This window comes from Mya arenaria, chromosome 3, assembly GCF_026914265.1.
Source record: "Mya arenaria isolate MELC-2E11 chromosome 3, ASM2691426v1".
Taxonomy (NCBI): domain Eukaryota; kingdom Metazoa; phylum Mollusca; class Bivalvia; order Myida; family Myidae; genus Mya; species Mya arenaria.
In genome coordinates, this window is record NC_069124.1 from 77,346,066 (window position 1) to 77,362,178 (window position 16,113).

At 34.5% G+C, this 16,113-nt stretch overlaps 1 protein-coding gene across 6 annotated transcripts in view; it reads left to right on the top strand.

Moving 5' to 3' along the window:
- LOC128227873 (G-protein coupled receptor 4-like) overlaps positions 1-14,141 on the top strand; it is a 101,555-nt gene extending 87,414 nt beyond the window's left edge. For 4 of the 6 annotated variants that reach the window (XM_052938784.1, XM_052938779.1, XM_052938778.1 and 1 more), the window contains 3 exons: positions 12,135-12,328; positions 12,753-12,930; positions 13,119-14,141. In XM_052938784.1, the coding sequence (XP_052794744.1) occupies positions 12,135-12,328; positions 12,753-12,930; positions 13,119-13,868 (1,122 nt within the window). In that variant the 3' untranslated portion in view covers positions 13,869-14,141. Of the gene's footprint in view, positions 1-4,946; positions 5,627-11,817; positions 11,843-12,134; positions 12,329-12,752; positions 12,931-13,118 lie in introns of those variants that run through there. The other 2 variants (XM_052938780.1, XM_052938783.1) reach the window with 2 other exon arrangements.
- Positions 14,142-16,113: the final 1,972 nt, after the last annotated feature.

Genomic DNA, 16,113 nt, shown 5'->3' on the forward strand with positions numbered 1-16,113 from the left:
GACATACAAATCTGCGCTTTCCGCGCCAACAAATGTAATTGATTTAATAGTGCTGTTCTGGCCATCTCTCGATTGTCAAATCTGTTAGTTACAATTGACCAACACTCCCCCTTGTCTGCTACCTAATGTCCGTTGTCCGAGTTGCTGTTTTGTATCCCCAGACATTTTGGCCAGCGAACACATTGATAATGCGGTACATTGATGGTTTTACCGATGATGGTGATAATGAAACATATTTAATTATTTATGAACTATTCGCATTTCAAAATCACTTGAGCGAAATGTTTTATATTCTGATTCCGTTATCTGTAGATAAGGAACGATAAGTATGAAAACAGTCGTCTTTCGAGTTTTACCTACGACATCATTTATGGATGTGTACAGCAAGTGTTCAATACTTGGACTTCTAGGTGATGCAGCTGTTAATCGATGTCAGAATTACTTACGTTATAGTTATACTTCATACATACTTCATATGTTTTATAAGGTATTGACCTCAAACATCATGACAGAACAAAACCGAAGATATATTTATTCCGGCTTGTAAAATGCATATCGTCTACATATATCGATAAATACATTTATTCATATACCATGTCAACGTGCATATACAACATGTAGTGGTAAATGGTATATATATTTATATATATATATATGCTGTTATAATAAGTCATACAAAAGTTTCATATAGTTATAACACAACATATTATTAACAAAAACTAGAGGGTGAACTTAACATTTATCTTTCAACATTCAAAAAATTATCTCTAACAACAAGAGCTTCTTTAGAATAAAATGCTAGTTTAATTAATTCATTCCTGTCATTTAATTTCAATACTTGTAGAAATCCATACACAGAAGGGTACATGTAGTAACCACGGTTTAGTATTTCTTTCTTACACCAGAATAACATGGACTTGTACAAATAAAACTCATGCACATATTGAAAAGAAGTGCTGTGCATAAGAAACATTGTTTTGTGTGGTATTTTTAGAAATATATATTAAAAGTGTTACGGTGAAGTATTGTGCATAAGCATATTTTTGTTGTGTATGGTATTCTTAGAATAATTGCCCTTTGATTTTTTTTTAAATTTAACTTTTACTTTTAGCCATAACTCTAAATGCTTTGGGGGTATTGACTTCAAACGTTAAACACATTTGACTTGTGTTAAAGAGAACTGTTGTGCAAAACAAACATAATTTTGTGTATGTTTTATTTTAGAAATGGTAGTTATTTCCCTTTATTTTTTATGCTTTTACTTTTTACTTTTCTCCTAAACATTCGTTTTTAGGTATTGCCTTCAACTGTACGATATACACATTATGAACATTAACTTTATTGATGCCTTCTAGATGACAAATGGTATTCAAGGAGCAAACGTCAGTCTTAGTGAAACTTTTTATCACAAAAAGTTGTTATTGTGGTGGTATTGATCATGTCCAGTGATAGATCTAGTTTGTCGATTCGGAACCTGTTTTGTCAATGTTATAAGATTAAAGCAAGAATTGGAAATAAGTTAATATATCAGATAAGACATAAGTATATATACATTTGATATCATAACCTCGCTCCAATTATGATATGTTTAAATGTTGTTGTTGTCTGTGTGATTTCAGCCTTAACTGAAATGTATTTCTTGGATCTTTGTTTATTGTAAGAAATCAATTTTGATTTTTAGAACTTAATTTGGAAGCCGCAGCACTGACATGTAATATCATGTTGTGCAATGAATTTAAACGGTTATTTCGATATCGTTTAAGATATAGGAAGAGTAGGAAGAGTAAAATGACAGATAAGACAATGGAATCAACGTCGACGCGTAAAACATTACTTTTATTAACTGATTAGGGAACCGCAAAACAAATATGGGTGTCTATGTCTGTCTGTCTGTCTCTGTCAGTCTGTCTGTCTTTCTGTCTTTCAATACGTCTGGCTGTCCTTTCACTTTGTTAATGCTTTATCTTAATAAAAAGCATTCAAGACATCATAAGTGTGTTTGTTATATGACTAGTAAATATATAACTCTTATCATTGTAATATTAATAGCCCCTTGAAAAAAGAATTCATCTCCAAAAATCAATTAACTTTTCATCGGAACTTGATTGTTTGGTGGAGGTAAATAAGTAAATAAATCTTGAAGCATAACTATATGACAAGTGATTATTTTTAGAGGGGTACACGTATTCCGAATCTGCAAGGGTTTAAGTGAGGTTTTGGAGCTTGATATGCAAGATCGCGGCGAAACCATGACGAAATATGATTTTGGGAACCTGTTTTCGCCTGGTAAGTGGTATAAAGTATATATTTCAAAAATATCAAGACGTGCATTCGGCTCTACAATTACTATGCCTCACTCGGCTTTTTATTTCATGCGTCTAGGTTACGGAATAAAAAAGTTATTGAAGGAAAACCTTCGGCTAGTCTGTTGTTTACAAATGTGGGAAGCGAGAATTTGATACTTTTTATGACGTTTAAGTTCCAAAAATACATATTTTTGCAATGGTTTCTGCTTTAACATTATTTAAATGTGATATTTTAATTTCCTGACAATCCCTTTGCTGTACAAGAGCTTTCATGGTAATTTTATTTTGGTTTAACCACCTAAATGTGTGCTGAAAATAGTTCAACCACCTTTTGGCATCTGCACTGAAAGACATTTTCGCCGCCATCTTGCATATCAAGCTCCAAAACCTCACTTAAACCCTTGCAGATTCGGAATACGTGTACCCCCCTGATTTTGTTATTTTAGAATCACTACTCTGTATAATTCAATACAAGTTTCAATATGGGAGAGAAAAATTTATGATCTGAGACCAACTTGTTTACCGCATAGCCCATACATGGGTAGTTACCACATTTGATTTATAACATGTCTTGAAGTTTCTCCCTCTGTCAACTATACTGTCATTCAGGATCTCATCAGTTAGTTACATTGGGTGATCCAAATCGTGTCTTTGCAATTTGGCTTTTGTTTTCTGATGCTTTAATAATTTTTTTAAGATATTTGAACATTCTTGTAAATTTACATTGAATTCTGTTGTATGCATTAGAATGTAGCTTATATATCCGTTCGATAAGTGTTAACGTGATGTAGAGCAGCATTTGCTTCTCTATTGTGTGATCATTTATAGATATTAAGATAATTCAAACTGAAAGAGCTTTACATTCTAGTTGATTTCTAATAAGTATTGTATATAATATGCATGCCAATACATTTCCTTAATGAATGGAAAGTTCGTTCTACCAGAAACGTAAGCATGGCAAAGCATGATAAGCCTTTTATTGGTAAATTTGCCAAATTGCATCTGTGCATGCATGCAAATGAGATATTTAGTTTAGAAATTGTATCCGCAAGCCTTTCGACGCAAGCGACGATGCACACTTTAAACTCGAGCTGATAAATAAAACGAGCTGACGTATTTTTAGTCGCCTTTAAAAGACCCCTTATTATATAGTATTGAAATGTTCTTAACAAAATCAGTCGTTTGGTATATTATCACAATAATATTAGCAACAACAGAGTAAGATAAATTTCATTTTCGTGAGGTCACATCAAAGTAGCTTACTTTTTTAAACAAATGGTTTTGGAATGTTAAACTTTACAGTATATTTTTAATTACAGACAAACATGGAATAAATGAAGTAACGCGAAGTATATTACAAAATGTTTTACTCGGAAATCATTATAGACCAAACGAACAGCTTGCAACGAAATCATATTTGAGTATATTCATGGCTATATCAGCTGATTTCACTATATATAACGGTATTACATAACCTGGTTATTAAAAAAGAGTAAAAGGAATGGCATCGACATAACAGCATTGCCAAATATCTCCAAAATTAGACAATGGTGTCGTCGTATGAAAAACCGCTTAACTCTCTATCCCTGCTAAATATATCCGTTAATATTCATGTTGATTGCTTCCTAAGCAGAAAAAGTTTCAATTCCTTAAAGTTTTGCATTAGAGATTATTTTCTCCCACCTCAGATAAATAGATCCATTAATTTAACCATGCTAGATATTTTTATTTTGCCCACGGGCGAAGATAAAATGTCCGTATGGAACTCCTTTTAATGGTCACCAGATTGTAGTTACCTCCCTTGTTGAAGACTGTCGTCTGTAGCGCATCATGGAAACCTTGTCTGTTGTCAATATTTAGCACGTGAGTTAATTATTTCTCGCTTCAAATGTCACCAGAAAACAGTTTTCACGCACCTTTCAAGAAATAATGCTTCACTCTTCTTAGAACTATTTAAAGACCGATCAGACCATTTACATACTCTGAATCACTGCGCGAATATCCATGACAACCACGAATTATTGCATGTCCGTACGCAATTATTTTCACTAAGCACAAAAGAGTTCCGGCAAAAAAATACATTTTTACTTAATTTTGTTTAACTGAGGTGGGAGAAAAAGCATCTACCATAGCCGCTCGTGTAAGATAGGTTCATCCCGACCCTCGCGCAAAACACCCTACGCTCGGGTCGGAATGAACCTATCTTACACTCTCGGCCATAAAAGATACTTATAGTCTTAGGAATCGCATGAACTGTATGTTAGAAATGCAAGTTAAAATTTAAAATTCACGATTATGGTAAGGTTAACATAATTCATTTGCTCGTAAATATCATAAATGTTTGTCAAAATGTATTTACATACATTTGTGTAGGAAATGGTAATAGAAGCTTGTAACAGCTTTTCTCGACCTGGATATACGACTAGAAAACTAGGTTTATCTTTAATAGTTATCTTCTTTCAAAAGTATTGCAGTTCTATATAACTCAACACTAATTAACACGTTAAACGACATAATGCGAGCGTTGTAACCTGTAAAATTGCAGTAGAGACGAATAAATATAATCTACCCCGATTTCTTAAATATCTACTTATATAACTGAGATAATGTAACCAGGTTCCATACGCTGAACATCTTTCAGCATTGAAATTGCCTTGCTGGTACATAACAGTGTGGTGCTCTCAGTTGAACGTGTATTTGAAGCTCTTGGAATAAAGGATATGTGCTTGCAACGTTATATCATTTATGAAAGAAAACATAAGTATCTCTTATTAAGTTAATACGAATTTTATACAGTTGCAGTGGTTTAACAGTTTTGGGATAATATTGTAACAGGAACATTATAATGCACTTCTTTAACTGCAAGATTGTTTCTTAGATTGTTTTATTGTTTTAATTACATTTGGATTGTTGTGGTTACGAAAAAGGTGTAAAGTGTAATGTATTTACGAATGGAAATCGTTGCAAACATTACAGTGTTTTGAAAAGCGAATGATCAGAGTAGTCTGTCAATATGTCAAGTATATATAATTAATCAAGCTGTTCTGGCGTGTTCAACAATTTTATAGTGGAAAAGAGTACACACGGTTTTGATAATAGGATCTAGGTAGTGACTCTTTGAATATTAATTGCTTGGATTCACTATACTGCTCTCTGGCGGTTTATAAATTCATTGCGTATACTATTCGTAATATAAGAAGTGACATAATACATTACCGTGCATCATTAAAACTTGTTACTCTATCTTCCGGGTAGTTGATGATTTAACGTTTTGATACAGAACTTAATAAGGATAATTAAGGATACACGTGTGCGATAAGGTAAGAAATAATACACCTGTTTATCGCTTAATGTGTTTTACGTAGCTGTTGAAATAATACCTGACTATATACTATTCATATCATAAAAACTCTTTCTTAGGTTATATGTATTGAATAGCTGTATATTGTTAATTTAAAAAATAAAATGCAATATTTTGTCTGAGTGATCTTCAGGTAAAAGGAAGAAGGTACCAAGTGACATTTACATAATGATAGAAGGTTGTGTAACCTTATGTCATAAACCCTTGAATAAAGGTTTACTTTGTTAGAAGTAAATGTTTTATATGTATGTAAAAAGTATCAGCACCGCAAGCCCCTTGGGGTTGGTCATGAATGATCAAAAACAAACTTAACTTCCAGTAGCAGTTCCATTTCGCCATGGATTGTCTGAAAGTTATCTTAAACGTGTGTGTGATCTAAGAAGAAAGAACAGTAAACAGTTTAATTTCTCATGGGTAAAATGCATTTCGCGTTAACATGCTGTAGCAGCGTTTGTAGGTTTAAATATGGAAATTATGTACGAAATTGAATACCATTCTGCTTATGATAAAATAACGATCTTTATTATCCAACAAAGACGCCGCTGATTTAAATTCATGCAGTGAATGTAAAGGAAGTAAACATTTGCAAAAAATAAATCAGTTTAAATTAGGTAATAAACTTGTCGTTATTCGACATTTATAAAAGTATAAGTGTGCGTTCATTAAATATTTGTGTATGAAAAACGTAAATTAAAATATTAAATAACATGATTAAATTTCAGTACAAAGGCAAGCCGAACAGCTATACTGTAATTCGATCTTATTTAATGGCACACGGATCAGGTGCCATATCATGACGAAACACACACTACACAACACTTATAGTTTATATATTCATATCATATTTCGTTTTAAAATGCATGTGTGGATAACCGCCTTCGAACGCTCTGTAAAAAAAGAGTTTCAAGTTTGTGTCCCCAGAATTAATCTCCCCCTCTCTATTGCCTGCGTTCTTAAAGTTCGTATTTAAAACAAATCTAAATTGAGGTAAGCAGAAAAATAAAGATATCAAGTGTGTCCTAAGACATATGTTCTTGTATGCTATTGGAAAAAAACAACAAAAAAAACAAACAATTACGGCATTTTGGAAACCAACAAGAAATAGATTAATTCAAGTGGACCTACACACGTTATCGCAACAACACCTAAACCCTATGTGTACTAACATTAACACACAAACAAATAACCAAGAACCAAAGAAGCCAGCACCTTACATCATTGCAACATATTATGTTTTAAATACCTGTTATATAAGGATTACCACTTTTGAACTGTTAGTTAAAATTCTTCAGAATAAGAAGTGTTTCAGAAACGTATGTTCTACAAGGTATTGAGAAACGGGGATCCAGGGTGCTTTTCTTGATTGTCTGAAACCTAGGCCCTGTAAATACTGAAACTGGTTGCAGGTCAATAATTTATCTCCCGATTGGCCTTAGAGATTGTTCCATCTCCAGCCGAATTATATTATTACATGCATGCTTAGGTCCAAACATTCCTTCAATTGTTTGTACTTTTTTCTTTGGTTCATTTCCATTTGATTCTTGAGAAACTTTTAAATTCAGATTGTTAGAACTACTACTCAAACATGGATGATGACATTCAATGTAGGGTTTTAGGTTGCTTATTTCAGCGCCACTAGTTTTTTATTCTGTATTACAAATTCTACAGACGTCACAGGTCTCAACAATAAAGATGTGTTTATTTGCAAGCTACGCTTCAATTCAAAGTTAATTTACAGCCATGACGATTTATTTTGTTGTTTTCATTCCACTCCATATCAGTAAACGCTTTGAATGGCTTTTTTAAAAACTAAATCCGCGCACCTAACGGTACGCATTTGAGGAAAAACCTGTACACCATACCAAACAGAAAATATGTTTAATTTACAAAAGATATATGATCTATTCAAAAATGAAAAAAATGACTTAAAATGAAATAGTGCATCTATTTTCAATTTTGAACTCATTTTAAGTCATAAAATAATTGAAATAAACACTTTTTACACTTTTACATTTAGTAACGATACTTCAATCAATAAGACAATCAATAAACACATTGATACTTACGGTGTACTGCGATCTGGATACCCGGGGTGGACGAATACTTAAAACATTGAAAGCGCCTGCATGACTTGATACAGGATCTAATCGTTTATTTAAACTGGACTCAATTTTTCAATCAATCAAATCAAGCAAAGACCGTTAATTTTCCTCAGTTTTTTTGTGAAAAATGAAATTGTAATAAAAATACCGCAAACCAACACTGATGTCGTACCGTGGTACATTTATTTTTCTTTTGTACAGCAATATACATATATATAATATATCGTGACATTCCTTGCCTTGGACATGCTTTTTGTACAGCTGTTCTTGATGTATTCTCTGTATTGAGCGCCTTTAAAAGCCTATTCAAAGTCGAGGACTTTTTATATATATATATATATTACAATTAAACTTTTTGTACCGGTAGTGAAATCATGAATTTAAGCAATGTTGCCAATACTGCTTAGCACACTAGACAAATGTCGATGCACAGTATCATTAAGTCGGCGCAGAAAATGAAAGAAAACAATTTGCCTCTAGATAAACAAGGAATGCTTTTGTGTGTACTACAATGATTAGATATTAAGAAGACAAGTATTCAAACGAAATTAATGTTGATAATTATCTTACAATTTTAAGGTATATTGTTTAAGTAAACACATTGCTTAACTGTTACGAGTAAATGAATGGGCAACATGTATTATGAGGAAAGAACAAGGAATTATTTCTTTTGAGGAAAATTCATTCACAATTAATGATATTTTACAATTTTAAGAGGTTAACGAACTGAAGATTGTATTATTAAAGTGTTTTCAACTTCCTATGTCGTACAGTATCATCCCCATGGGTAATTACTGATTAGGAAGTTGGGTAATAGGAAATTGTAATGGTAGCGTTCAACCTTCAGTGGTCAGAACAATACTATTCAGGGAAATGGTTTAACAATATTCGGACCGTTTAAATATTATACTTCGTTTTCAATTAAATCATACGTTTTCTAAAGCACACCGCCAATACCATAATTTTGATTAACGTGGAAACATCACTAGTATTATTCTGAAATTGATGAACTGGTCCCTTATTTGAGCCTTATCTTAAAGAATATAAAATATAGTCGACGAAATAAAATCATGTTAAATGTATTGTAACACAGTGTACATTAGAAAACTAAGCCAATATATTATACTTGGCTAATTAAAGGCAATACCATTTTAAAGATCATTATTTAAAAAGAGCTCGTTTCGATAAGACCTTATTTTTAGCATCGGACTAAATGAACTATTTTACCATCTCACGACAAGGTCGATTTTCTCCTAAAAAGGGTAACGGTGAAATTTGTTGATGACAGGTATGTCATCAGTTTCGAGGACGATACAGCACAATGACTGATTCGGACAGTTAGTCCGGTACCATTGTCCAGTATTTTGCGTCCTACGCTTCGATAAAACCCTCGGTTCATCATTTAAGCGAAAAGTTTGGAAAATCTTTCAAGATGATGATTCAAAAAGATTGAACCTTGACTCTAATTTTGACTGGCAGTCTTGTGTGCACACATATATCAATATATATACCGATAATTTTACTAACCACATCATGACTATGTGTGAGACCTGCCTACCTACTAAGACTGTTGTAAATCACAATTGGGACCTCCTTGGTTTCACAACAAAATCCGAAAATCTCTTTGACGCGCTTATAGAAAGGCAAACAGCAATGGTGTATATACAATCAAATACGAAATCGTGTTACCAACCTTGTTCGAACTGCAAAGCAGTCACATTACGACAAACTAGCTTCACGACTTTTGGAAAACCATATAGAACTTTGCTATACTAACATTTCCATCTAAAGAAATGCATCCACTTGGCAATTACGGTATTATCTACGAATCAGATACGAACAAAGCGAACCTTCTAAATAATTCCTTCCAATCTCAGATTCCATTCAATATACCAAATATCCACTGACACTGATAATCCAAAACTACAAGACTGTTAATTCACTTCAAGATGTAATTGTTTTAAAAATGGTTTTTAAAACCGGAAAAGCAACTAAATCAAACTTAATAAAGAGCTATGTACTGAGGGAAGCAGCAATCAAAATTACTTACCCTATTCGCGACCTATTTAATACCTCAGTTCGTCGCTGTAAAATACTATGTAAGTGGAAGGTAGCTAATGACTGTGCTATTTATAAGAAGTCTGACCCTCAAGATGTTGGAGATTATAGTCCTATTTCCCTTTTAAGTGTTGTCAGTAAGGTTCTTGAAAGAATTGTGCATAAGAACATGTTTAATTCCTTGCGTCAAAACACATATCTAAAATCATTTCAATCTGGTTTTGTTCCTAAGGGCTCCACTGTCAACCAGCTCTTATCGATCTGTCATTCGTTTTGTCTCGCTCTAGATAAAGGTAAAGAAGTGAGAGCAGTATTTTGTGATTTTTCAAAAGCCTTTATTCGAATATGGCATGACGATCTAATCCATAAACTTCGTGAAAGTGGCACTATCGGTTCTGTATTGGTATGGCTGTGTGATTATCTCAGTGAACTTTGTTCTTTCTGGTTCTATGTCTGATTTAGTCACAGTATTAGCTGGAGTCCCTCAAGGCTCAATTCTTGGGCCTCTGCTCTTTCTTATATACATCAATGACATTGTTTGCGATATACATCACAGAATATACGACTCTTCGCAGATGATACAACCTTGTATTTAATTGTCGAAGACCCCGTGTTTGCTGCACAGCAACTTACTGATGACCTAGACAGGATTCATATGTAGGCTGACAGATGGCTTGTTACATTCAATCCTGCGAAACCCAAATTGCTGCTATTCACTAGAAAGTCTAATAGGCATGTGCACCCCTAAATATTCATGAATCATACCCAAATATCTGAAGTTACAACTCATAAACACTTGGGCGTCAAACATTTTAGCACTTGCTTCTGGCACGATCATATTCAATCCATGAAACAGAAGGCTTGGTAGCGAATTCACTTCATGCGATCATTCAAATATGTTCTTGATCGTAAATCGCTTGAGGTTCTGTATTTTATATTTATTAGGCCTTGTTTATAAGGGATCTTACCAGTCCCTGTACCACCTTCCTCATTACACTTTCCTTTTCTCCTACCTTTATCCTTTTTTTTCCATCTGCCGATGTTGTCTGGAAAGGTCAGACGCAAACTGACGAGGATAGCTTATAAAAAGGCAATACATGAGGCGGCCAGAATTATATCCGGTGCAACTCGACTAGTATATTTGACCAATCTTTATATTGAAACTGGAATCGAACCATTCAAAGATAGGCGACGTAAACACAAACTTATTCTATTTTACAAGATGTTTCACTCTCTTGCATCAGCATATCTAACTCCACTGATTCCAACAAGAGTTGGCGATATTACTTCGTATAACCTTCGAAACGCAACCAACCTTCGGGACATTTCATGCAAACACAATTGTTGACGAGTCCATTTCTGCCGCATGGAAAGCACTCCTGGAAGAAATTAGTTCATCGCCATCCGCGCCTTCTTTCTCATACATACTTAACAAAAACATAAAACATGTTCCTGACTTCTACTACGAAGGTAACCGCAAATCTTGTGTCAATCACGCGATGTTGTGTATGCATGGTAGCAATCTTAATGAACACATATTCTCAAAAAATAATGTCAACAGTCCTTACTGTAAGTGGGGTGAAATTGAGGACACCTTTCACTATTTCTTCACCTGTCCATTACATAACGTCCAAAGAAATCATCGCATTGGTCAGTTATCCACCGTTGGTCATTTGTCTCTCACTATTTGGATCGAATGAAGCCTCATATCAAACGAACAAACTTATCTTTGTCCACGTTCAGAACTTTTTACGTCAATCGAAACGTTTGTGAGTACAAATTCCAAAAAACCTTATCCCGAGTCCGATCTTACCAGTCCCTGTACCACCTTCCTCATTACACTTTCCGTTTCTCCTACCTTTATCCTTTATTCCATCTAATTTATTACAGACTAAAATAACTTGTTTTGACATACCATAGATTACACCATACGACTAAAAGATTATATTTATTCGAGTCATTGCAACTTGAAAACCAGCTTAAGCAGCGTGAATGACCTACAGAAGCGAGACAAAGTATAAGCCTTTAGGCTTTCTTCTTAATCCTGTTTATAATATTGTTTTGTGCATAATTTACATGTTCTTTGTTTCAATGCATTTCATATTTAGTCTTTGTTAATTTTGATTTTCCTCAAATTTGTTGAACTAAAATAATTGTAAATATTATATCGAAATAAATATTGTTTAAACCAATTACTGATTCATTGCTATTGCTTCATTCTCATTCATCTGAGGTTTGATCAGGACAAATCTAACGTTCCACGCGCATCATAATCGCTCGAGAATGATGTTACACTTAATATTTCAGATGAACGGGTCAAACCTGTCGACGCCGAGCGATGGCGAGGCAATTCCATCCAGCCAGTTTGCGAATTTAACTGCATTCGACATTTTGTACAAAACTGCTCCACAAGTGGTTATGATTGACAGGGTTGTCACGCCTTTTTGGTACATCATTGGTTTCCTTGGCAATCCAATTTCAGCAAGGATCTGGTTGTCAAGGTAATATAGTGTTCTTCATGCAAACCGATACGTAAAGTGCAAGATTTAAGATTGTAATAATCATATAAATATTGATTAAAATCTGAAGAAGTATCAACTTTTAACACAGATTTTTTTGTTTACAGCGTATTACAATTATAAAGGATTATCTCGTTTTATCAAAGTTATTTCAAAACAATATATTTACGTTTACCCTCAGCAGACGAGATATATTAGAATTTTGTAAACGCTAAACATCTAGTATTTGCTGTGATGGTTGTATTCCCAAAACGTCAATTAAAGAAATTGGAAGAACTATTTTGGAATCTCCGAGCTGCTTAAAACCTGATAAATCTTTCATTTTGTGCATATTATTTTAATAATTTAATTCCAGTGCATCAAACCTTTTTCTTTTTCTCAAATCGATTCCCCGGTTTTATTTCAGGAAGGTTTGTAAGTCAAATTCTTCAGCTGTATATTTTGGTTCCCTTGCCATCGTGGAAACTGTTTACCTCGTGCTGCACGTAATATATGAACTGCAGAATGCCTGGGGAATCAACACCTTTCACACTCCTGTCAGATGTGAAATATTCAATTTTCTTCTCATTACGCCTCAGTACATGGTGAGTTCCGCAAAAAGAATTTAAATCTTTCCCGGGTGCTCTATGTAACGGTAAAGAAATGTATAATGCTGAATGGAACGCACTCTAAATAACAGATTATCAAACGATAGTATTATCATATAAACCTGTCTGACTGAAAGATTAATTTGCACCTTGGTTTGATCTTTGTTCTGTTGATCTACTTACAGGTCCCGATGCTAGTCTTGGGTTTCACTACAGAGCGATATATAGCGGTGTGCCATCCATTTGTGATGGAAAAATACTGCACTGTAAAACGCGCCGTAATAGTGATATGCTGTATGGGTTGCGCCTCGGTCGCCCTGGGGCTAATTCAGGTGTATGTGTGGTCATACAGTGACATGTTTGGCTGCGTGTTTCGCGAAGGTGCTGAAATCTTCCAGCAAGCGTGGACGTGGTTCACAGAAATGCTCCTGTTTCTCATTCTGCCCGTGGCGTGTCTTTTGCTTAACTTGCTTGTGATCAGAGAAATCAAGCGGCTTTCAATAGAAAGCGCCGCTCACGGTCAGGGGACAAACCCGGCCTCAACAATCACGCTATTGTGTGTCTCATTCTACTTCATATTTACGCTGCTTCCGGCAACGATTGTGTACGCGATGCAGCAGTCTATCACGCAAGGCGACTCTTCACTTCCGCTTGAGCAATGGGCATCAGATCCAGTATGGAGCAGCTATTTCACGTACTTAACGGTCCGTAAAATCGTGGAAGAAATTTGTCTCTCTAATTATGCAGCGTATTTCATTATTTACTATGCCACAGGTGTATACTTTAGGCGGTCATTTAGACAGTTGCTGTGCATACCTATCCGACCAAAGAGTCGGGCCGTGCCCGCAGACTTCAGTATGTCCTTAACAAAGGGCAAGCACAAGTGCGCAGAGACAGTTGTTCTAAATGATAATGAATCTCCGAGTGACACATGACGTTATAAATAAATTAATTGAAGGAGCTCGCATAGAAAATTTATTTATTATTAATATCACTTTGATGAAACGTTTTGGACATGTTACTTTTTTATTAATGTATTTAGATGTATGCATATGTTTCATAGAGTGCTTACACTTGAATTGTGTAGAAAAGTTCGTATGTAATTACCTTTCCTTCCATTGGTAGGTTCGAAAGAAACTAATGAGCATAGTCAATATAAACATTTTTGGAAAATAAATTGTGCTTTTGTCTGCACAAGAGATTTTTAATACACGTATTCGTCAGCTCTTTTTATGAACTATCTGTGTTGATTAGGTAAGGTTTAAGTACTCGCAAAGAATCAAGTACATCATTGGAAGGCGAACTAATAGACAAAGAGCAATTTGGTTTAATCTGGTGGTGCTCCGAGCCTGCATTATTTTTGGTATATTCACATTAAATGTTTAAAATTACAGTGAACATAAAATGACATATTTTCTAAATGATTTAAAAAAAACATATGCCCTTAAATCTTTACTGTCACACAGTTAAAGGTTATAGTGCAACGATTTCCCTAAAAAGTGTTGTGTCAGCAATACTTTATTACACATTTCGCCGCCCTTGACGAATTGTACTCGAAGCTTTGTAATCCTTATTACATCAAAACAATATAGTTTGCCCTACCAAATACGTCCTTTCCATCCCTGTTAGTAAGTATAGAAACTCGTGCAAGTTCACTAATTTAAACATAAATAAGACCGAGCGAGGCTAACGTACATTGTTCGTGAGAATTAAATTTGTGTATAAATGTGGAAATAACACTTAAATCTCGAAGGTGTAAGCGTAAGCACGCACATGAATTGGTGGTTTTGAAATCAACCTCCTTCCAAATGATGTGTGATTGATTATTAAATACCAAGTTGGAATAAAACACGTTCTTTTAAAGTTATATCTACCATCCGGTTCAAGAAATAATGCTTGTATGATTGGGTTTCTGAGTCAAAGATTATGATATGTCTATTTCGATTATTATCAGCATAATTCAAATATTTCCCTAGATCACTTTATGCAGACAACCCAAATGAGAAATAACCTTCAAGGCCAAGAACAGTGCGTGGTTAATTATTCACTGTAATTTGAAAAGGTTTTAATGATGTGAATGAGCGTCGAAATAACCAAGAGAGGCTAACGGAACACTGCGGGCAGTCATTGAGACCATAACATATAGCTATGCATTGAAAATGCTCCAACGCGTCTTCAGTTGTAGTACCAATGAGTATCATTTGGACGCAAACATTGAGTTTTGTATTTAAATTTTCAATATAAGTTGGTTAAAAAAAATCGGGGAAAGTAGTTCCAAATTAAGAGCTTTATTGGTTATATGAAGAGCACGAAACTCGTTTTTTGTAAACGTTGTGATGCCAATGAAAAGGTTGCAGTGCTCACGAACTGTAATTTAGTTGGAAACGATTATGAAAAAATACTAGGTTATGATATGGCTCCAAGCACTGTTATTAGTAATTGTTTTTTGTGCAGTATAACGTCGACCTTACTTACGTTAGCTTCCTTCTTTATGGTTTATTCGTTAAAAGGCCCTAATCGTATTCCTAAAAAATCAACGTCTGTCCCACGTTTAACTTATTCGCTGTCAAACATGATCACATACAATACTTATTCACTGTTCCCCTTGTAATACGGTAAATCATTGTGTCGATAACACACGTATAGATGTTATTTGATGGGTCACACTCGTTTGAGAGTATTTTCTAAGTAGATTTTGAATTTGATGTTAATTTAAGAGTATGATAGAGTCTATTTACAGCCCCCCCCCCCCTTCTTCCACTCCTAGCAGCGAACTTGAAATGTTCTTCGGGCAACTCATAAACAAAAATTCATTCATTCATTTCACTGTACCAAACTGCCCGAGTTTCATTGCTGTGAAGCCATTTAACAGCATCCAAGAACAGCAAAAACACATTGTTAAGCGGCACTATGTGACAAAGTCATCGTATAAGGAAAAAATGTTTAAAACTTCATCTAAATGTTGTTGAATATCGTTTCCAGTTTCCCACTTATACTCCCATTTTCATTGTACTTTAATTAAGATTTGTTCTCTTTCACAAAGCGGCTTTAGAAAACCATTTTCGTAGAGGAATGTGTTTTTAGACGCCGGTGAGTTTGCATTTGTTTTCCACTACTTCCAACGAAGCTGTATTGTTCTCAAACGATAAAGACTTTCTACATTTTTCAGAAAATAATATT